We start from the raw sequence: 22,552 nt of genomic DNA, 5'->3' as shown, positions 1-22,552 counted from the left end.
TAGCCTGACAAGGATATAACGGCCAGCAAACTTCCAAAGTTTCAGGGCACCTTCCACCCACCCAAACTGTCAAGCAGCTTAAGCTCACTTGGCTAAAAGACAGGCTTGGGTGCAATGCCCTTCAGAGCTTTCCTGCCAGCAGAAAGAGGGAGGCTGAGCCCTGAAATGACTAAACTAGGAATAACAAAAATAAAATGTCCGAACCCTGGCATAAAAAAAACTGAACGCCAAAAAATGTATAGTCATACTCTTTGGGAAAAACAAGGTACCCACAAATTACCACATAGGTGGTAATCCATTAAGTACGGAAGAGGTAATCAGGGACCTAGGGACCCAAGTCGACAGTAACCTCTCATTTGACACTCACATTGCCAAGGTGGTTAGCTGCATGCCACTTTAGGCATAAAAGGATTAGCTCTCAAAGAAAGCCTGTCCCTATGGAAAATGAGGTATGGTTGACTCAACATAACAGCATGCAACTCAGATGCCCTTCTTGCAGAGGTAAAAGCAATCAATAAAGCTGTTTTCCATGTTAAGAACCTCAAGGTAGCCAGATTTGCTGGTTCAAATAAAGCAATAGTTAGCTTCTGTAACACAAAATTGTAATCCCACTGAGGAGCCACTGGTTTACTTGGCAGCCTCTTATGCAAAAATGCCTTCATGGACATTTGGACATGAGACAGCCTTATAAGAGGAGGCTCTATGGAGGAGATATACTGAAATGGCTAATAAATCAACCTTAATAGAGGAATAAGAAAGGCCATAGGATAGTAACTCACACAAATATTGTAAACGCATCGAACAACTAGCCCTGAATGGGTGCTGGTTTTGTTATTGGCACCAACTAGAGAACCTTTTCCATTTGCTAATATATGATTTTCTAGTAGCAGGCTTTCTTGCTTCCATTAGTACCTGCTGCATGTCCCCAGTAAACAGGTGCCTAAAAGGAATTAAGGCCTTATTAGCCAGGCAGCCAGTTGAAAACAATTGAAGTCAGAGTGTATCAAACATCCCTGTTCTTGTGTGAGTAGATTCAGTCATGAAGAAGCTTGTGGTAATTGCCTCTGGCCATTTCCAAAGAAAAGAGAATCCCAATTGCCTATTCCAAAAGGAAGTCACTGGAATGATCTTGGGGGATTCCTTCTGGGTATTAATTGAAAGTCACTGGAATGATCTTGGGGGATTCCTTCTGGATATTAATTGAAAGGGTGGAAAAGCATTCATGAATATTCCTATCCAAAGAAAAGAAAAGCCATCTGTCTCACAGGCCTTATTGCATAGAGTCCTGGAACAGAATCTTGCCAGCTGATTGCTCAAAAAAGAGACAAAAAGGTCTACTTGAGTAACTCCCCACAGATAGATCAAGTGTTGGATGACCTCCTGATCTAGTTTCCATTTGTGAGGGTGTATCCTGGTCCTATTTAGCTTGTCTGCCACACAGTTCTGCTCTAATGGAATGTAAGATGCCTGTAGAGTGAGGTTGTGCTGTGAAGCTATATCCCAAGCTAACATGGCTACTCTGCAAAAGGGATATGACCTGGTTCTTGCTTGCTTCTTGATGTACCTCAAGACTGTGGTATTGTCTGAAACCACTTTGAAGAAGTCCCATGGGCCAAAGATGGTTCAGAGAGTTAAGTGCTTTGATAAGGGGAGCATCTCCTAGATATTTGTGTCCTTGCATCCTTGCATATGTCTTTGGTATCCTACACCCCTCAATTTTATCCCTCATGAAACTGCACTCCAAGAAAAGTCCAATGTGTTTGTCATGACTGACTGCTTTGGAGCAAGGAGGTAGAAGGGGAGACCTGGATTTAATGATATCTGTTATCTGCACCAAAATATTTCTAATTTTGACAAACACCAGTTCCGGAATTTGAAAAGCTAAAAAGTGTTGATGCTGGGATAAAAGAGATTTCAGATGCCATTGTATCTTTCTTATGTGGAGTCTTGCCAGTGGTTTCATGAAAATCATAGATGCCATGAAACCCTCACAGTGATCGAAGTCTGAGTGGAAAACTTTAGAAACAGATCTAAATGAGGATCAATTTTTTTTCCTGAGGAAGAAAAGATGTTTGAACTGAGGTGTCTAGCTGACATCCCAAGAACACAATTCTGTGTGAAAAGACTTTTGAATGTTTTGTTAGAATCCCAGCTTGTGCAAGAGGTCTTTCAACCAAGAGAGAGATTCTTAAGACTTTGAAAAGACTCTGCAAAGGTAAGCAAGTCATCTAAATATGGAAAACTGTGGATATCCTTGAGTTTGCAATGAGCTATAACTGGAGACAGATACTTTATGAACACTCTTGGTGCAGTGAAAAATCCAAAGGTTAAGCTAGAGAACTGATAATGTGATCCCAAAACCTTAAGAAATGTCTGAAGTCTGGATGAATAGGGATGTGATGATAAACATCTTATAAGTCTAGTGTTACCAGGAAACCTAAACAGAAGAAGAGGTAACAGGTTTTGACGTGACATAATTTTGAATTAGGGCACTATCACAAACAGGTTTAGGAAAGAAAGCTCCAGAACTGGTCTCTAAGCATACTCTTTCTTTGGCACAAATAACTTTCTTGAATAAAAACCCTTCCCCACTTGGGAAGGAGGAACTGGTTCTATTAATCCTTGAGACAACATATGATGAAGAACAGGTAGAAACGAAAGAGTCTGAGCTGGAGGGTGAGAAATGACCCCCTGGAAAGGAGGAATTTCCTTTCACTACTATCTGTAACCTTGATGAATGATCTTCAGAACCCATTTGTCTAAAGCAATCTGTTGCAAAGAGAAAAAAGGAGATTAAGACTTTCAGGAAGAAAAAATGGGCCAGAGTGGGAGTGGGTCATAAGGTCTCTTGAATAGTCAGTCAGACATATTGGACTGTCCTTGGTTTTGGAAAGTTAGCGTCTTCTTTTTGGAACTCCCTTGCTTTTCCTTCTTAAACATCTGTTTACCTGAATTCTCTTGTGAATATTTATTCTGTTTTCTGCCAAAGATGAAAGAGGAGAAAGAAAATTCCTTGAAGAATTCAGAAAAACAAAACTGAAATATCATAGAGATTCCCTGGGTCAGATTGCTCCTTTCATCTCACGTTTTGATCACCTCTGCAGCAGAGGGGCCAAACATTAAATCTCTGTTGTTGTGTTGTGTTGTGTCTTTCGGCTTTTCCCGGTTAAGGGTCGCCACAGCGGAACTCCGGTCCGCTAATGATTGGCAGTAGATTTTTATGTGCCGAGTTGCCAGCCCTGATGCACAACCTTCAATGAAGGTATGCCCATTCACGCATGTCTCCACACAGAAGACGCTCTAGCTGAGAATCAAACAGGACAACGTCTTACTGTGAGGCGACAACACTACCGCAGCACCACCACCGCAGTAAACATTAAATCTCTGTCCAAGTAAGAATTTAAAATCTGATTTTTAACATCATCTGGAGGGTTCTGAAAATGCAGTCATGCAAACCTCCTTAAAACAGTACCAGTAGCCATAGCCCTGAAAGAAGTATCAGAACCATACAACAAACTGCAAACAATGAGTAGTGACCTTGCAAAAGAAGAAACTATTTCCTCACAAGAAAAAAATGTAGATAAAACAGTCCTAATACTTTCACAATTTGTCAGGGCATGCTTCATATATGAACCTGCAGTTCAGAATTCTGAAAACCAAAGTTGCAGAAATATACAATGTTAAGTTGTTTATCTCGCCTTCGGCCATCTTCAATAGCTCGAGAGCTGTTTACTGGCTCGAGGCTACCCCTTATCCTATAATGCCTAGCGATAGCTACCCAGATCTCATTTGCTGCTTCAGCTGCGAGGTGTCATTTTTCTGGCTCAGGCTCGTATAACGTTTTTTGTATAAATTTCTTCACTAGAATTCAACCCTTCTAGTATTTTATTATTAACAATAGTCTTGTTTTGTGATAGATACTTGTTTAGCTTGTAGTATCCTTCCTTTTTCTTGTAGAACTTGTTTAATTTAGAGAGTTGTCCCCCACCCCTCCCTCCTACCTCTTCTTGTCAGGTTAGCCATTTAAGTTAGAGGCTTTCCTATTATCTTAAAAAAAAAAAAAAAAAAAAAAAAACTTTAGCTATAGTCTTTATAGTAGTTTGTTTTTTTTGTAGACTGTATATTGCTTCTGGTTGTTATTGTTATAATTGTTTTTCCTTCTACTTTCAAGGATGTCAAAGGAATCCAAGGTTTCTGGGTTCAAGAAGTGTGACTCATGCTGTCAGAAAATGTCTCTGACAGATGGGCACACTTCTTGCATCTATTGTTTAGGCGCTGTGCACCTGCAGGACTCTTGTTCTATTTGCCATGCCTTTAGTCCAAGAGTCCTGCAGGAGCATGAGCATAAGAATAAGCTTATTCTTAGGGGCCTTTTAAAACCCCAGGATTCACCGGCCAAGAGCTCACAGCCTGTGAAATCCCCTAAATCCACTAAGCCATCGGCTCCAAGTTTGGAGCCGTCTTCGGTTCAGTATTTACCTTCCACTCCATCAGAGGCTTCAGAGCCATCATGGAGCCACAAGAGGCTGAGGTCCCCTTCACTAGAATCGGTGCATTTGGCTCCTCAGTCTCCTTTACTATCCTCTAGGCTGTTGGAGTTGCAGGCACTAGCCAAATTGTTGTCCAGCCCTCCTCAACAGGTAACAGCCCGGTCCACTTCTCTCGATGTTCCTCCTCCGACTACAATGAGTTCGGAGACGGAGTTTGTTGGGGTTCGAGTAGTGGAACCATCAGCTCTGATAACTATATCTCCTTCGGTTCTGACGTCGGCTCCGATTCCCTCGGTGGTGCCTTCCATCGAGGGATCTGGGTGCCGGGGATCCCTCATCAGCTCCGAGGGGGCAAGTGGCATCGGACCCTTGTCTGACTCCATTTTCTCTCTTGGAGCTTCGGTGCAGGTGAGCTCAGCTACTACATCGGCCTCGGAGCCGTCTCCCTTGGTGCGGAGAAGGATTCCTATTTCTTTGGAACTGGAGCTTTCTCTGCACCGTGGCAGGGACGCCTTTGATTTCATGCGGAGTGTGCTGTCCCCTGAGTCAGCTCCACTATCAGCCCCACCGACTCCGTCCCCTGTAGTGCCTGTGCCAACCTCTGCTCCTCCTCCAGACCCTAAGCGTAGGGAACCGATGCTCCATGACACCCCATTGGGTGTTTCCTCCTCTTCCGAGGCCTCTCCTGATCACTCAGAAGTGCCCCCTCAGAAGAAAAAGTGTAAGAGGAAGCACTTTGACTACCCCGAGTCTGTCACTTCTGATACAGACTTAGGTGATTCGAAAGGGTCCCCGAGATCCCGCTCTGAAGATGTTTCCTTCTCGAACATCCTAGAAATGCTTAAGCAGAGGGGGAAATGGAATCCCCTAGTCCCTTCTGAGGATGAGTTTGTATTTATGGATGCCTTCGGTTCCCGACCTTCCACCTCCTGGGTGTCTCTGCCTTTTGATCCACTTATGACAGTGGTGGCTCGAAAGGCTTGGTCAGCTCTGGATACAGTGGAACCAACTCCGAGGAGACCTAGTAAGTTTATTACAGCATCCCAGGATAAGCAGTTCCTTTCGGAAGGTGTCCCTGTTAATGCTATGGTGGTAGCAGCAGCCACCAAAAAAGAGTTAGCGGAGACCTCTTCATCTGTCCATCCCCCTAACAAGGAGTCTAGGATGATGGACAGATATGGGAAGTGAAACAGCGATCTTCTCTATGAGGTCATTGAACTACCTGTGTCATTTTACCCGACTTTAAAGGGATCTCCTTAAAGAGCTTGGAGATACCCTCCAAGATCCAAAAGCTGAGGGAGCACAAGCCAAGGTAGCTTCCCAGCTAGTGATGCTTAATTCTGTTGTTAACTCCTCCCTGAGGCTTATTTCCTATGCAGCCGATGGGGCGAGTAGAGCCGCTGGTACCGGGGTGGCCCTTAGGAGGCATGCCTGGATGCGGCTGTGTAACTTTGCAGAACCCTTTCGAGCGTCCTTCACCAACACTCCCTTTGATGGTTCCTTTCTTTTTGGACCACAGGCGAAAGACACTTTGATTAGGTGTGAGCAAGAAGGCAAGACTCTCTCTGCCATGGGAGTCCATTTTTCCACTCCCTCTAGACCCTACCCCAAGGGTCAGAAGAGTGGGAAGATGTTCCATAAATCTCAGGGAGCCTTGCCTGACACATGTAGTGATTTTTCCTCCAGAGGCAGAGGGGGAAACAATAATAATAGACACCACCCTCGTGGCAGTGGGGGTCCGCAGAACCAGGGCAACAGAGAATCCTTCTCTGATAAGCCCTTCCAGCATCCCTGAAGGGTTGCCCAGCTGCTCAACTCTGGAGGCAGTCTGGGGAAGACTTTCGCTGTACCCAAAAGCCTGGCGAAGTTTAACACAAGACAGATGGGTATGGTCCGTTATATCTGGAGGTTACAAAATTCCCTTCCATCAGCCCCCTTTACAGTCAAGGGAGACCCTCCCAGATGTTCCACCCAATCTGAAGGAGCAAGCAGTAATAGAAGTTTTAAAACTGCTAGAAAAAAGAGCCATCCATGAAGTCCCGGCAGACCAGCACAGATCCGGAACTTACTCAAAGTTCTTTTTCGTACCAAAAAAAGACAGGGGACTGGAGACCGATTCTGGATCTCAGCAGACTAAACAGGTCTGTGCAAAGAACAAAGTTTTGGATGGTCACACTACAGTCCATTCTACCCTTCCTGGGTCAGGACAATTAGATGTGCTCTATAGATTTTCAGGACGCATACTACTATATAAAGATGGACAGGTGCTCCAGGAGATATCTTTGCTTCCGGCTGGGGGACAGTCATTATCAGTTCAGAGCTCTGCCCTTTGGTCTCACCACAGTCCCCAGGGTGTTCACCAAATGTATGGCAGTGGTCACGGCTCACCTGAGGCATCAAGGATTCCAGGTGTTTCCGTATCTAGATGACTGGCTCCTTACTGCTACCACCAGGCATCAACTCATACAAGCACGGGACTACACAATCAAAATCTGCTCACAGCTCGGCATCACAATAAATTTTGAAAAATCTGCCTTGTTGCCCTGTCAATCTGTCACTTACATAGGAGCAGACTTAAACACAAGGGATATGTTTGCAAGGCTACCACCAGAAAGGGTGTCCGTAATTCATCAGCAGGGACAGGTTCTGATGCAGAGCAAAAGGATCCAAGTCAGGTACGTCCTTCAAACTCTGGGTTCCATGGCAGCAGCCATTCTCCTAATCCCACTAGAGCACTTTCATATGTGGATTCTTCAGTGGCTTCTGTTTATGCAGTGGTCTTTCCAAGAGCTACCCATGACTTACAAGATCATGATCACGGATGCATGCAAAATGCATCTTTCTTGGTGCATGGTCTTCCCACTAGTTACTCAGGGGATACTTTTCATACAACCTCCTCCGGTAGCCACAGTGATGACAGACACCTCCCTGATAGGATGGGGGGACATTATCTGTCAGGACAGTCCAAGGCACATGGCAAACTCACGAGTACCATCTGCACATAAATTTCCTGGAAATGAGAGCTGTGCTCCTGGCGTTGCAAGATCTTCAAGACTCTCTTCCTCCTGGGACCATTGCTATTCAAACGGATAACATGTCAGTGGTGTGGTACATCAACAAGCAGGGTGGAACCAGGTCCTACCCCCTGTGTCGAGAAGCACTCAGACTTTGGCAATGGGCGATTTCCTCCCAATGTTTTCTGATTGCGATGCACATCCCCGGGAGATCCAACGTCATATTGGACAGGCTCAGCAGAGCTATTCTCATGCCTCACGAGTGGTCTCTGAATCAGAAAGTTGTGAATCTTGTTTTCTGCAAATGGGGACAGCCTTGCTGCGATCTCTTTGCCACCCCCTTCAACAGCAAATGCAGCAACTACTTCTCCCTTCTTCCACTTCCGGGTCACACACCCAGAAATGCACTAGTCCATGATTGGCCCTAGGGACTTCTTTATGCCTTTCCTCCTTTCTCTCTGATACCCAAACTTATACAGAAAGCAATATCGTTGGGTTGCAAAATGATCCTCATTGCTCCCTACTGGCCTTGACAGATATGGTTCTTGTTCCTGCATCGTTACCTTCTCGGTCAAACCTGGACTCTGGACCCAATTCCAGACCTCCTGGTTCATCAGTCAGGCGGGTTGCATCAATCCCTCAAAACTCTCTAGCTCACAGCTTGGTTGCTCCACTTCCAACCTTAGCCAGGCTTCCCAGCATTTCCCCAGCAGTCCGTGACATTATCGTCTCTTCTCACAAGTCTACAATGAGGAAAACTTATGCTAGCAAATGGAAACGTTTTTCTTGTTGGGCAAAGACTAGGAATGTGGATCCCTTTTCAGCCCCAGTCCACGAAATCTTGGAATTCCTAGCTCAACTGCTTCTTCTATGATCAGGGAACAAATGGCGGCCATTTCTAACTTTCATGTTGGTTTTTCGAACTCTAACATTATGTCTCATAAGCTATCTAAAGCTTTTTTGAGAGGGACAACTCTTCTTAGGCCTCCAGTGAGAGATCTCCCTCCTCCTTGGGATCTTAATTTAGTCCTAACCTCCTTAATTCTGCCCCCCTTTGAACCAGCAGTGTCCTGCTCTATCAAGTTCCTATCTTGGAAGACACTCTTTCTGGTAGCCATTACTTCAGCCAGATGTGTCTCCGAACTTCAGGCGCTATGTGTTCATCCTCCATACTTGGTTTTTCATAAGGACAGGGTTGCTCTGAGGACTAATTCCTCTTTTCTCTCTAAAGTCTGCTCAGAAAGTAATTTAAACCAATCAATAGATCTTCCCGTGTTTTTCCCTAATCATACCAACAAGGCAGAATACAAACTACACCAATTAGATGTTCATAGGCAATTGCATTTTTATCTGCACAGAACTAAAGAAGTAAGGAAGTCGGACCAACTATTCCTCTCTTATGCTTTGGGCAAACAAGGTCTCCCAGTTTTGAAGGCAACCTTGTCTAGATGGTTGTCACACACTATTTCCTTCATTTATCAGTTAAGGAACAAACAATTATCTATTAAACTGAAAGGTCATTCTACTAGGGCCTTGGCCACCTCTGTAGCCTTCCAGTCTAGGTTGCCCATGGATTTTATCAGTGCAGCTGCCATGTGGGCAAACCCTCATACCTTTATTTCTCATTACAAGTTAGATATGGTCTCCAGGAGCAGAGCCGACTTTGGTTCCACTGTTCTGAAGAGTCTGTTCCACTGAGCCACCCAGGTTTTTAGGTGCTAGGGACGCTGTCCCAACCAGCAAGAATGAAGGCGAGATAGACAACTTAACATAAAGAAGTTATGTATCTATCATAACATTCCATGTTAGTTGTCTTCATCTCGCCTTCCTTCTTGCGTCCCACCCTACATCCCCCTGTCATAGTGGATCAAGAGGAGTTTTTTTCTGTTTCATTGGCTGTGTGTTCTCTTGTTTCCTTTATTGACTTAAGAGAATATGGCAGGTATAGTCAACTGATTCTTGACTATTTTATTATGTTGTTATGTCTGGAGTTAGCTATTTCAAATGAGATCTGGGTAGCTATTGCTAGGCATTATGGGATAAGGGGTAGCCTCGAGCCAGTAAACAGCTCTCGAGCTATTGAAGATGGCCGAGTCAGAGCCGAGGATCGGCTCCGAACCTTAACCAGCAATAAGGAAGGTGAGATGACGACAACCAACATGGAACGTTATGGTAGGTACATAACTTCTTTTTTCCCTCCATACCTATTAACAATTTTCCCATCCTTATCAGAAAGATTAGGATTGGAATTAACTAAGTGCTTAGCAGCAGTGGTATCAACTAACGCTAATGACAAAAGCTAATGCTACAGGTCAGGTTTGTGAACAGTGTATAAAAATTTTAAAAGATGTGAGTTTTGTACATCCTAGCTGTCTTTTTAGGGGCAGCTGGCTGACAAGAAAATTGCAGATACCAACACACACACACACCACACATACACACACACACACACACACACACACACACACACACACACACACACACACACACACACACACACACACACATACACATACACACACATCCTCTAAAGCTGACAAAACAGGAGGAATGGGTGTAGGTAGTGGAAAATACTTCTGCAAAACTCATTGTATATTCTGTAGGGGCTCTCCCATTGAAAACACCAAGATAGTCTAGAAATAGTCTCAGAAAAAAGAACCCTCACAGGAAGAATAAGAAATTGAGCTCTGAGTCTGGGTGAAAAAACTGTATCCATCCCTGCATCTTCCTGTTCAGATTCAGAATCTTGAATCACTTCAGTTCTTTTGCCAGAACCTATTTTACTAGAAGGATCAATAGCCTGAATTAAACTGAGAACCAGACCCAGTAAACTACTCCTGTCTAAAGAAATTTGAGGAGGAGTAGATACATGCTTGGTTTTCTATTTCTTTTTGACAGGAAAAATGGGGCAAACTGTGTTACTAATGACAGCAGCTGCTTCCCGAGGGATGGGAACAGCGTTCTGGCACAATGGGGCAACCTTCTCTGTTCCCTGTCCCAGTATCTACAAGAGTGGCTATCCCTTGCCCAGTGAGGGGACTTCAACAACCACAGATGACATGGCTAAACCCAGTATATAGTGACTCTATGTACTTCACCAGAGGGATCTGAGGTAAAAGATGAGCAGTCGGAGGTACAACAAATAGCCATAGCAAAGTCACCTATCTGCGGCTGAGGCTATTTGCTAGCCTGCTGTGGTGGCAAAGGCTGTTTGCTTAGCTTTTTCTTTTTGTGGCTGGAAGAAGGAAGGAGGACTGACCATGGGACAGGTAGTCTGTTCTGTGATGAAGCTGAAAATGGTGCATCTTTCTCAGGGAAGACAATCAGCAAATGCTGGTAAAACTACCAGTCTGCAAAAGTTACCCTTTTTTGACTAAAAAAAAAAACACAATAAAAAGCACTTTCAAACACTATACCAGGCACACCTACGAAAACTTAACACAATTTGTCAACAGAAAATATGTTTACAGTTAATCAATACTACTTTTAAACTGATAGAAAAAAATGAGTGTTCTGTTTAAATGTATGTTACAATCTCAAGACAGTCTGTTAAAACACAACACTCCTTGCTTTAAAATAACTTTCCTGAAGGAGAAAGTCATAAAACATTAATAAATTTAAGAAACTGGAAGTTTTTTCCTCAATGGGAACTTATCTACCCAGCAAAAGAAAGGACAAGCCGACTGCCAATCCTCAAAGGCTTCAGAGAAGAGTACTCTTCAGCAGCAGGAAAGATCTGAAAAGCTTCTTGCTTAAACTTGCCTTTAGCCAGCTCAACTTGTGCTGCTTGACAGTTTGGTTGCATGGAAGATGTCCTGAAGCCTTGGATGCTGTTTGGCTATTACATCCTTGGCACGATATAACCCCAATAGCTAAGGTTACTGCGGCAGTGATTAATATGGTGAACATTAAAAGATATTTGGAGTTTACCTGCAGCTCTTATAAGATCATGTTCAGAATGTTAATAACTGCTTGTAACTATTTAAATGAGCTAGACATTCAAGATTATACAATGTACAGTTCTATGAATACCTTTAGTATTTGACGTTTACACCATGGTCAGCTAGTAACATTCCTTGCACATTCACGTATTGAAGAAGAATCTAGCTGTGAGCGACAAAAACACTAAACCTCATTAAAGGCTTTTGGTAGAAAAAAATTAAGAAATTGCAGAAAACACAGAGACACTAGAACACAGATATGGTGTAATGCATTTCAGATGACATGTTAAACTGAGGCCCCATCTGCTAGAGTTGGTGATAATGTAAAAAAAATCTATATAAGGGCATTGAGAACACATTCCACATTTAAGAACATGTTTGAATTCGGAAGTAGAAAAAATAACACCAGTTGCCGTTTAAAACACGGCACATATAAATGTGGAATGTGTTCTCAATGCCCTTATATAGTGAATGCTCCTTCTATAGAGATTCCTAGTAGGAATAGGAATATTACGAACAAGGTACACACAAATTGTAATAGTTCAGGTTTAGTTTATTTAGCTACATGCAAGGTTTGTAATTCATTTTACGTAGGGAAAACTGAACGGAAACTTAGGACTAGGATTTATGAACATTATTATGAGATAAATATGGCGAACCCTAGAAATGCATTATTTCTTCATAGGATGACCTGTCCACAATCTATATTTTCCTTTTTTGTTCTTGAAATGGTTCCCATGGAAATTAGGGGAGTGTGGGAAGCAAAACTGGAATACAGGGAACTGTTTTGGCAAATTACGCTGGAGGCCAACAGGAATCCCGGTTTAAATGAAATGTTGTCTATTATGCCAGTATTAAAACTTAGATCAGCTAAATTGTAGTAATAATAATTATTTATGGTATTTTAACATGCACCACTAGAGGGCATAGGTGGACTTATGAATTTATATATGTACAAGTATTTTTTAATATATTTTTATATATTTTTTATTAATAGAAGTGCTATTATTATATATATGTATTTATATTGTTTTATAGAAGAATTTAGGGTATTATTATAGATGTTCTATTTATTTCCATCTATTTATTTATATCCTTGACATGTTCTAAATGATACTATCATTTTAAATTTTAAATACTAGATATCCAATGAGATCAGTTTTTTGATGTTCGTCATGGTATTTAAACAGTATTTGCATTATTTGAATTTTATCTGATGAAATGTGTTATACGAAAACGCAGATTTGTAGTGACAGCGTTAATAAAGTCTTTTTTTGGTTCACATATATCATTCCTCAGCGTTCCATCTCTTATTTGGGTGCTTGCTTGGACAGTACAATTATATATACTAACTCGTAGATCACACTACAGTGGGGAATTTGCAGTTGTGTGATCTCAGATATATATAACTAACAGGGAGTTAATAATTGGCCATTAAGAAGCTGACCACTCATAGGGTGGCCATCTGATAAGGATCTGGAATGTTTTAAAATAAAATTGTTTGTCCACATGTGACTGGCTAAATGAAGGTATAATTTATCGGTGACAATATGAGCACCTTCTGTCTTGCCGCAGTAAATGTGTGAACATTTATATACATATTTTTGATGTTTGTTAATTGCAATAATGCACTATCTAGAAGTGAACCATTTCAGCTATTTCTCATGCCAAAGGGAAGTAAAATATAAAAAGAAAACTAACAATGGTAGCAGTACAAAAACCATAATGAAAAGCGAAGGTATAATGCATGTATGAAAGCATAAAACAGTAACAACAGATAAAACATGCAAAGGAAAGCATCCTGCATTATAAGAAACATAGTAAAATAAAAATGGCTTTACATATTACACTAGGGGAAACAACTGCCACCCAAAACTTACAGGGGCTTCTCTGAGGCAGGTTTAGTTGCAACATATAATGTATAACAGAAATTTGAAGCAAATAATATTGGTTTACACAATTTAATAGATGTTATACATAGATCATCTAGAACATATAAGGCAATAAAGGAGAGATGAGTAAATACTACTTTCTCTATTATTCTAACACAGTGTAGAATAAAACTATACAAAGATCACAGGGAATGCATCGTACATTTAGTAAGTAAATGCATGTACAGAAAGATAAGTAAATTTTAACAAGAGGTGTTGAGATAATTCTTTACTGTATGTTGCCAAAGGATAACTGCAGTCAAAAATATATTATCGTCTGTTACAAATACTACAGCAGAATCCATTGAAAACAATTTGGTTTCAATATATTTTGTGCATAATCGTGCAGAGATGTGAATATAGTTGTTAAAGTATTCTAAAAACAAGATTTCTTCAGCACGTGTGTGTGTGTGTGTGTGTGTGTGTGTGTGTGTGTGTGTGTGTGTGTGTGTGTGTGTGTGTGTTCACCTTTGAGGAAAAAATCCCCTTATAATTAAAATTGATTAGCTCTACCCTACAAACTGAACTAATAAACTTTGAACTGGTTAGATGCTAAAAGCTCAGGTCTGAACTTTTGAAGCATTAGCTTTTATTCCATGTGACGTAGGAAATACCACTTTATCCATATTGTTTTCCTGAGAAGTGCCGGGAAACTGTTTATTGTAAAGCATGCCATATAAAGTTTTGATTCATTGATAAAATCAGATTGTGCTAAAATTCTTAATTTTTATTTTCAGAACAAAAAAGAAGGCAGGAAAGTATAACCAGTGGAAATGAAACTTCGCTGAGTAATAATTACAGAGGAAATAAGACTAGAACCTGCTGTCAGGTTACATCAGAGATTTTTATCCAAGGTAAGAATTTATATATTCCCCTGAAAATAATGTTTATTAGGAATATAATGTTACAGTGAAAAAAGTAAAACAAAGCCGGAAGACTTTCTAATATATGTTCAAGCAGTATTAACTTGTTTAAATAAAATTAAAAGCATTTATCCCGAGTTGTATTATTGTTATTTTGGATTTATTATATATAAGCATCAGGCATTCAGTCTCCACATATATTTATTTTATTTTAGCATGCAGTTGAAAAATCTATGATAACAGCTACACTATTAGTGTCTTCTAACTTTCAGCTAATGTGAAAAGTGCAATTAACTTTAACTTTGTAATAGATGTGTATTACAAGCTTTGCTGATATAATAAAATAAGGTATCATAAGTTAGTTTTACTTCAGACTTCAATTTATGGGGAAGTGTTACAGCTTGACTGCTCTGCATTGTGATTTTAAATGGAATAGTTAGAAGCTACATTTTCACATTGTTATCTCTGTGTTTGCAATCCTTTAGATGCTAGTAAATGTTCATCGTTTCCACTGCCTAAGTGGCATTTTGGGTTATCTACCAAGGTAACCCAATACTGGCTTGTTTCAAAAGCTCAGACTCCCCTTCATTTCTCTTCCATTGACAGCTGATTGACTGAGCATATCCTGAGAGGGGAGACTTCAGCTGTCACAGGAATTGAGTGTTCAGTCTTTTTCTGTCATCCAAAGAAAGCCTTCTGACTCTTCACAAGATCTGGTGATTTTTTCTGGCTTACTGCTCAGATAAGACCTATTTGGTGATCCCCTTCCTCTCATTTTATTATTCGATTTATTTTTCTCTATTTTTATGTTTATTTAAAACAGATATTTATTTTAACATTGTATGTCAATATTTACTGTAATTCATGTGAGAATTTCTGCTTGCAGCAGCTTTTAATTGACTTCTGTCTTTGACAAATGCTTATTTTTACTGCTTCTGAGGAAACCTTCAGTATTTCTGTCAGAAGTGGAGTTTGTAGGGTCTATATTACAAGATCAAAACTTTAGTTAATCGAATAACTAAAGATCAATCTTATAATATTGAAAGCCAAAAACCTTGAACAGCCAATTTAACACAGGGAAACAATTCCCTTGGCCATTATGTAGATTATGCTCTTTTCTCCAATGTGGAGCGATCTCGGAGTTGGTATATTTAGTTAGGGGGTGTAGGGGGCACAGCCCCCCACTTGATTTGGGATTAAAAGTTATTTTTTTTCATGCGGCCACGGGAAATGTTTCCCTGTGTTAAATCGGCCATTCAAGATTTTTGGATTTCGATATTACAAGATCGATCTTTAGTTATTCGAGTAACTAAAGTTTCAATCTTGTAATATAGACCCGAGTTTGTATGTGTGGTCTTACAACACTAGGGGTTGTATTGTGTAGTCAGAAATATGAATTAATTACTCCTGTTTTTACTGTTGTTACTCTGCTTTATTTTAACAGGAAAATATTGCAGAACTTGGATTGTTTAGCATTTATACATCATTTACTATATGAATGGCTCTACTTTGCTCTGTGTATTTTTAGCATTGGATCATGATTTTACCACAAATTAAATTATTTGAATGTACTGTGAAGATTTTACTCTTTCTGACAACAAAATATACTTTAAATTGCTAATAAATGTTATTTTATGGTTTTACCTTTTTTTTTTTTAATTTCTCCAAGTCTTTTGGGTTTCTACTACCATGATGGGAATGGACCCCATTCCTAAGTCAAAGTATGATTAAAGTTCATGAAATTACTGTTGTTTCAGTCTTTGATGTCAGCCAAAAGTGTTCTTCATAGCACCTGCAATGAGCCCAGTAATGACTCCTTCTGCAATTCGTATGGTGTTACATGTACTGGTAACATATCTAAGTATGATTGTAGATTCCTTTTTATAAAACCTGTTGTTCCTACTACTATTGGAACTGTCTAGGTATCTTTCTTTCACATTACTCTCGTTTCTGCCTGCAGATCCTGATATTTTATGACTTTGTGTCTCTCTGAACGCAAGACACTGTAGTCACTGGGTGTGATGATTTCAATGATCAATGCTACTTTTGTCTTCTTTTCATGGACCACTATATCTGGTTTTCTAGCATCTATCTTTTGAAATGTTGGTAATGGGGGATCCCATGTGATGTAAACTTCATCATTTTCTGTGATGCTTTGTGGCTCATGTTTCCAATATCTTTCAGCCACTTCAATACCATAATGTTTGCACAATCTCCAGTGCAACAGTCTTGCCATGTTATTATACCTTTCAGTATACAGTCCTTCTGCCATTAGTATGTCACAACCAGCAACGAGGTGTGCAACTGTTTACAGTTCAGTTTTACAAAACCTACATTTGTCTGTTTCTCCCACATGTTCAATGGACTTTTTAAATCAGCATGTATGTAGTCCACTGTCTTGGGCCACCAATATTAACCTTTCATCTCTTGGTTTGAATTCCCCTCTCCTTAACCATTCCTGCATGCATTCCTGATCAACATGAGGTTCTTCCAGAAGTTTTCAATACTTGCAACTATATTTATGCATTTTCCACATTTCTTGCCTTCTCATCTGGTCCTTCACCTTATATTCTTTGTTTTGTTTTTTAGCATATTCAGTTTCTGCCTGGTTTTTATTTACTTCTGGTTTGATTTCCTTTCCTGCTTGACACTGATATGCTTCTGCTGAAATAAGCAAGGAAGTCATCTTAGACTTATTCTCCTCATATTTTATTTAAGTGTTCTAAACTGTTCCTTACTAAGTTTTATTCGCATTTGTTCATGTTTTATTGTTGATCGTTCATCATTTCCCAAATATTTATACACTCCTTCTTGCTCAAGTTCTTTAATATTGCATTCTTGCCCCAAACTAATGTTTACCTGGTGTTGCAGTTTTCCTGCTTTAAAGGTTGCTTTTGCACATTTATCAAGACCAAATGACATTCTTATATCATCTGAAAAAGTTTTGACAACTTGCAGTTGTGCTTCAAGTTCCTCATCTGATGAGCTATACAGTTTTAAATCATCAACAAAGAGAAGATGAGAAGTCTTTACACTTTGTTGTTTTCTAGGAGCCAAATTATAGCCATGGCCTAAGCTGTTAAGTAGACAGCTTAATGGGTCAAGGGCAAGGCAGAATAGCATGATAGAGAGTCACCCTGGAATAGGTGATAGAGAGTCACCCTGGAATATTCCCCTTTGAATTTTTATTCCTGGGATAATAATTTGTCCTTTATTATGGCTTAATTGCAAAGTGATCTGCTACTGTTTCATGATCACTGTAATGTAGTCGATCAGTGTAGGGTGTATCATATACATTTTTAAGCACTCTTTTATCCATGAATGTGGGATACTATCAAATGCTTTTTTGTAGTCAGTCCATGCCATACTTAGATTCTTCCCCATTTTACAGTTCTCCATTGTGACTTTATTTAGCAACAAATGATCCTTTGTTCCATATGACTTTCTTTTATTGCCCTTTTGTTCTGTTGCCATGATTGAGTTTTCTTCGAAATGACTATAAACTCTGTGGCATCAATTCTCGTGTATATTTTATACGTTGTTGGAAGGCAAGTTATTGGTTTATAATTTTTAGGGTAGCTTGCAGGTTCACTCTTAAGTAAAAGCATTGTTTTTTTCTGTTGTTAGCCAAGTTGGTGTCTGTTTAGGGTACACATATAAATAGTTCTTACTCATGACTAAATCTTCGTTCAAAGATGTTAATACTTTTAACCAAAAGTTAGGTACTGCATCTGGGCCTGGGGTTTTCCAATTAGAGGCTTTTCTTAACTTTGTTTCAATCTATCTGGCTGTTACTTCATCCCATTTCATATCCTGTGCCTTTAAACGTCTTATTCTTTCTTTTACTTCTTCTATCCTTTTAGCATCTTGATTATGTTCCACAGGATTTTCATAAATACTTTTCCAAAATGTATCTATTTTTTCTTTTATTAGCAGTCTTTCAATTCCTTTTACCTTGTTTCCCAGTTCTCTATAAATTTTTTTGTGTATCATCAATAAATTGCTTATTTTGTACTTTTCCTTTATATTTATCTATGTATCTTTTAAGTTTTTTCACCTCTGTTGAGATTTTTAGTTTATTTGCGATAGTGCATGATACATCCTTGTCTGTTCTAATACTCCACATTGTTTTTATCATGTCTATCTTTCATAGTATTTTTGTTGAACAGTTCTTTCTTATATGTTCTTCTAACAGTGACACTTCTTGTCTTAATTGCTTTATAGTTTTCTCTATTCGAAATGTCCATGATGGTATTCAATTTCTCCCCCTTCTCTCTCTCTCATTACCCTATGTTTTTGTGATAGAACATAATCAGTTATTAATATAGCTGCACAGTAATATATTCTGTTTACTTTTATTATATCGCATGGATCTCTATGGACAGTCCTAATTACTGTGTTCATTTGTTTTATCAAACTTCTGACTTTTTGGGTTTTATTGACCTTCTGCGGTCTATTTCTTTCATTGATCTTAACATGTCTATCTTTGTCTTTTAAATCAAGCAACTCTTCTCTTAGCTCATTTTCTTCTAAACTGAGGGCACATTTTTTGTTTTACATTTCCTGTGGGCATTCTATAGAAAGTTCTATAGCATCTTCCTGTGGCACATTCTCTTCAATTTCATCCTGTGCCATCCATTGCTCTGTCATATGGGCACTCACTGGCCTATCACTCCTCAACATTGACTGCATCAGAGTTTCCACAGTTTCCTGTTCCTTGCCTTGCTGTCTAGATTCAAGTGAACATTCATACTGGTTTGCTGTGGAAGGCTCCAAAATATCTTCATATGGCACCTGACCAATTGCTTCCTGTTCCACTGGTTTCTCCTTAATTTGGATATCCATTGCTCTATCCTGTTGTGGTGCTTTCTGAATTAGATTCTCTACACTGAATCCTTCACTTAGCATGTACCTCCATAACCTCAGTTTCTATTTCTTTAGCTTCTCCATTATTAATCTCTTTTTCTGCTTTTCTTCTTTGTCTTCTTATTTTTTGTATTGTAAAGTTTTCCATGTCCGGATTCCTTTGCTTGTATTTCTCTTCAAATATCTTTGGTGCTGCTCTTTTTGTATTGATTAGTTTTGCTTTCTCCTTTCCATAAATATTACACCACATTAAATCTCTTTTTCTTTCCCATGCCCAGATTTCTTCTTCATATGTCTCCTGATATTCCTGTTTCTCCTTATTTTGGGAACTCACTCCATCATGCTGTGATATAAACTGTGTTAGACCTTCTACACCAAATCCTTCACTTCGCAGGTACTCCATATCTTCAACTTCATTTTTTTTCACTTCTACTTTACTTCTTTACTAATCTACTTTTCTACATTCCCTCTTTGTGATATAATTTTTTTATTGTGAAATTTTACATATCCGGATGGCTTTGCCTATATTTCTCTCCGAATATCTTTAGGGCTGCCTTCTTTATATTGATTAATTTGGCTTTCTCCTTTGTATAAATATTGCACCATATTAAATCTCTCTTTCTTTCCCATGTCCATATTTCTTTTTTATATTTTTCAAAAATCTCTAGGTTTTGTTGTTTATATTTTTGCACTTCCTCAGAGGCTTCTTTTTCCAAACAGATCAAAGTTTCTTGATCAATATACTGTTTTACACAAATCTGTTGTAGTAATGAATACATTTTTTTATTTGATGCTTCTGACAGTTTTTCTTGCAGAAGTATTTTTCTTTCCTCTAATGTCTTTCTTAATCATTTTGTATATCTTGTGTCTGGAAATTCTGGGCTGTTTGCATAATAGTAGCAATACATAATTTCTTTCTTATCCTCAACAGCCCATTTTATCGTCTTTATGGCTCTTCTTTGGCCTATCAGTTTTTGTGATCTTTGTGGACTACTGCTTCCTTCTGCAGCAGGGGGGCCATCCTCCCCCTGAGCCTGGCCTGGCCTGGCCCCATTGTAAGAATGTTTCTATATTTTTAGGATTCTACAATGTCATCTTCTCCAGTCCTGGCACCAGTGTGCCTACCAGGATTGGGAACTTTTTTATCCTGGGTCTTGTGCACCCAGCTCTCTTTTTTAATTTTAACCTACTTCTGTCCATGATATCTGCTATATAAATAAAATCTACATATTAGTGTTGTTTTGGTGAGATTTTGTGAAAAACAGGGTCCACCTCGCGAAGGTACTCACCAAGGCTTGAGGATGAATTCAATTTCAGCAATACTACTCTCCTTTGCTTGCTGACTTATCATCTCTCCATTTGGACCAGGAATTTAAAGTGGTTAATGTGTATGGAGGCTTTTTATAGCACTGGCTTGGTGCATTAGTTGTTTTGGTGTTTGGATTTTGTACACTGAAAACTGGGACTAGAGGCCTATGATCTTTTTTGGTCAGGAACCTTTGAGGGTGTTCTGTTATAAAATAATTCTGAGCACATTTCAAACTGTTTTCCTGATAACAGCACAGTTTGGCAGAGTATAGTTGTGTGGGGTCATACTTATTACTAGAAACTTTTAAGTACTTATTGTGGTACATTATCCAGTAATGTCGTTTTATTATTCTGGCTGGATTTCTGTCCCATGACTTGATGGACCATAACTCTGGAACCTTCCTTCCATAAAATCCATGGCACTTAAAAAGAAAAAAACAAAATAAAATATGCCTCAGCCTATGATTAGTGATTATGTCTGGGCCACAGCTGGCCTGCAAGATCACTTACATTTTGCCCTGTCTCCCTCTAGTGTGGTTTTGAATCAGGGTTAAAGATATTCTTCAGGGTTGTTTCAGTATCTGGCACAGATATGGGAGATCCCAACCACAGGAGTAGTTTGGGGTAAGAGACCCCTTGCCAGACATAATACTCTGTCCCCAGATATTTTACAGTAGTAGTGAGGTTCACAAGAAAAGGAAACAGAATCTTCATCCATCCATCCACAACCCCTTTTTCCCATTTTTGCACATAGGGTCAGGGTGTCACTTCAAAAATGACAATCATCTAGAGCAAAGGTTTACACCACTGGGTTGCTAGCCCTGCTGTGGAAACAGAATCTTCATCATAGAGCTGATAATCAGATTGTAGTTGTTTTTAAGGCTGATATGGTTTCCTTGGTTAAGTGTGTTCTCATACATAACTCTAGTGCTAGTTTGGCTAGAAACTTTTCTTTTGTTTCCGAGAATGATAAAGAATCTGATGTGGACAATGGTGATTTCCTAGCTGATACTAAGTCCAGTCACTCTTCTGAAAGTCAACCTGAGCTTAAATCCAAACAAGTGTTCACTTTTCCTCAAATGGTTCCTAGATTTAGTGATGTTTTTGCTGCTTGGGAGCAGTCAGAATCTGCACAGAGCTAGGCAAGGTATATGAACTTATAGAGGATGAGATGCCCAATTCTGTGGCTATTCCCCCCTCTCTTACTGTCCTAGGAAGATGTTTATAAAGCTGTCTTCAGAACACAAGTGTCTATTAAAGGAGTCCCTAAAAAGACTCATAGAAAATATAGGGTCTCCTTCAATATGACAGTTCTCTTTTCTCGTTTGACTGCTGACCCAGCTTTGGTCTCCTCAGCTGCCTTCTCAAATAAAAAGTGGCTTCATCTAATCCAATGCCCTCTTATAATGAGGGAAAACAGACCTTCAAGGCAAAAGGATGTCTCTTTCTTGTAATCTAGCCTTTAGAATGTTAAAATATCAGTGCTATATGTATATATTTTTTTCATTGTGTGCACAGTTTGGATGATTTTGCTGCAGCCTTACCTGGAGAGGAAGTTTTATATGAATGAAATTTGACTTAAGTTTTGAAACGTGCTTTGAGAGGTGTACTTGAATGTGCAGATACAGTTTTGAAAAATGCTGCTTCTTCTGTTGTAATAAGATGGTATACTTGGTTACATAATCAAAACTTCTCTGATGATTTAAAATCCAAATTTTGAAGACACCTATAAGTTCTGAATTGGTGTTTGGACCCTTTGTTGCACAGATCTCTAATAGTCTGATACCATAGGCAAATTAATGCATAGGGTATCTGGATTGTTTCATGTACCCAAGTTCTCCCCAAGCAAGGAATCTTCTTTCAAAAGGCAGAACAAACAAAAGTCAGGGATCCAAAAGGAAATGGCAGGAGAATAATTATTTGAAACCAACCGAAAGGGGTTCCTTTCTGAAAAAGAATCAATCCCTTGCAAAGGAATTAGTATGTCGAGTCATTGAGATCCCCCCTACCTTTTCATCTACTCCTCCTTATGAGTAATTCAGAGAGAATACACTTGGCAGTGGATAGAAAATACTCCTCCTTTCAGGGGAATTTCTCCACATCCATCTGACCAGACATAGCTGTTTCCTCCAGTGCTGC

At 39.5% G+C, this 22,552-nt stretch overlaps 1 protein-coding gene across 1 annotated transcript in view; it reads left to right on the top strand.

The window, feature by feature from the left end:
• Nucleotides 1-22,552, top strand: part of LOC122805873 (bone morphogenetic protein 6-like) — a 249,173-nt gene that overhangs the window by 84,049 nt on the left and 142,572 nt on the right. Inside the window, exon 3 of the mRNA XM_044076121.1 lies at nt 14,114-14,230. Within this exon, the coding sequence (XP_043932056.1) occupies nt 14,114-14,230 (117 nt within the window). The remainder of the gene's footprint in view (nt 1-14,113; nt 14,231-22,552) is intronic.

Source organism: Protopterus annectens, chromosome 7.part0, assembly GCF_019279795.1.
Source record: "Protopterus annectens isolate FY-2018-M chromosome 7.part0, PAN1.0, whole genome shotgun sequence".
NCBI classification, from domain to species: Eukaryota; Metazoa; Chordata; order Ceratodontiformes; family Protopteridae; genus Protopterus; species Protopterus annectens.
This window is presented reverse-complemented; position numbering and strand designations above follow the sequence as displayed.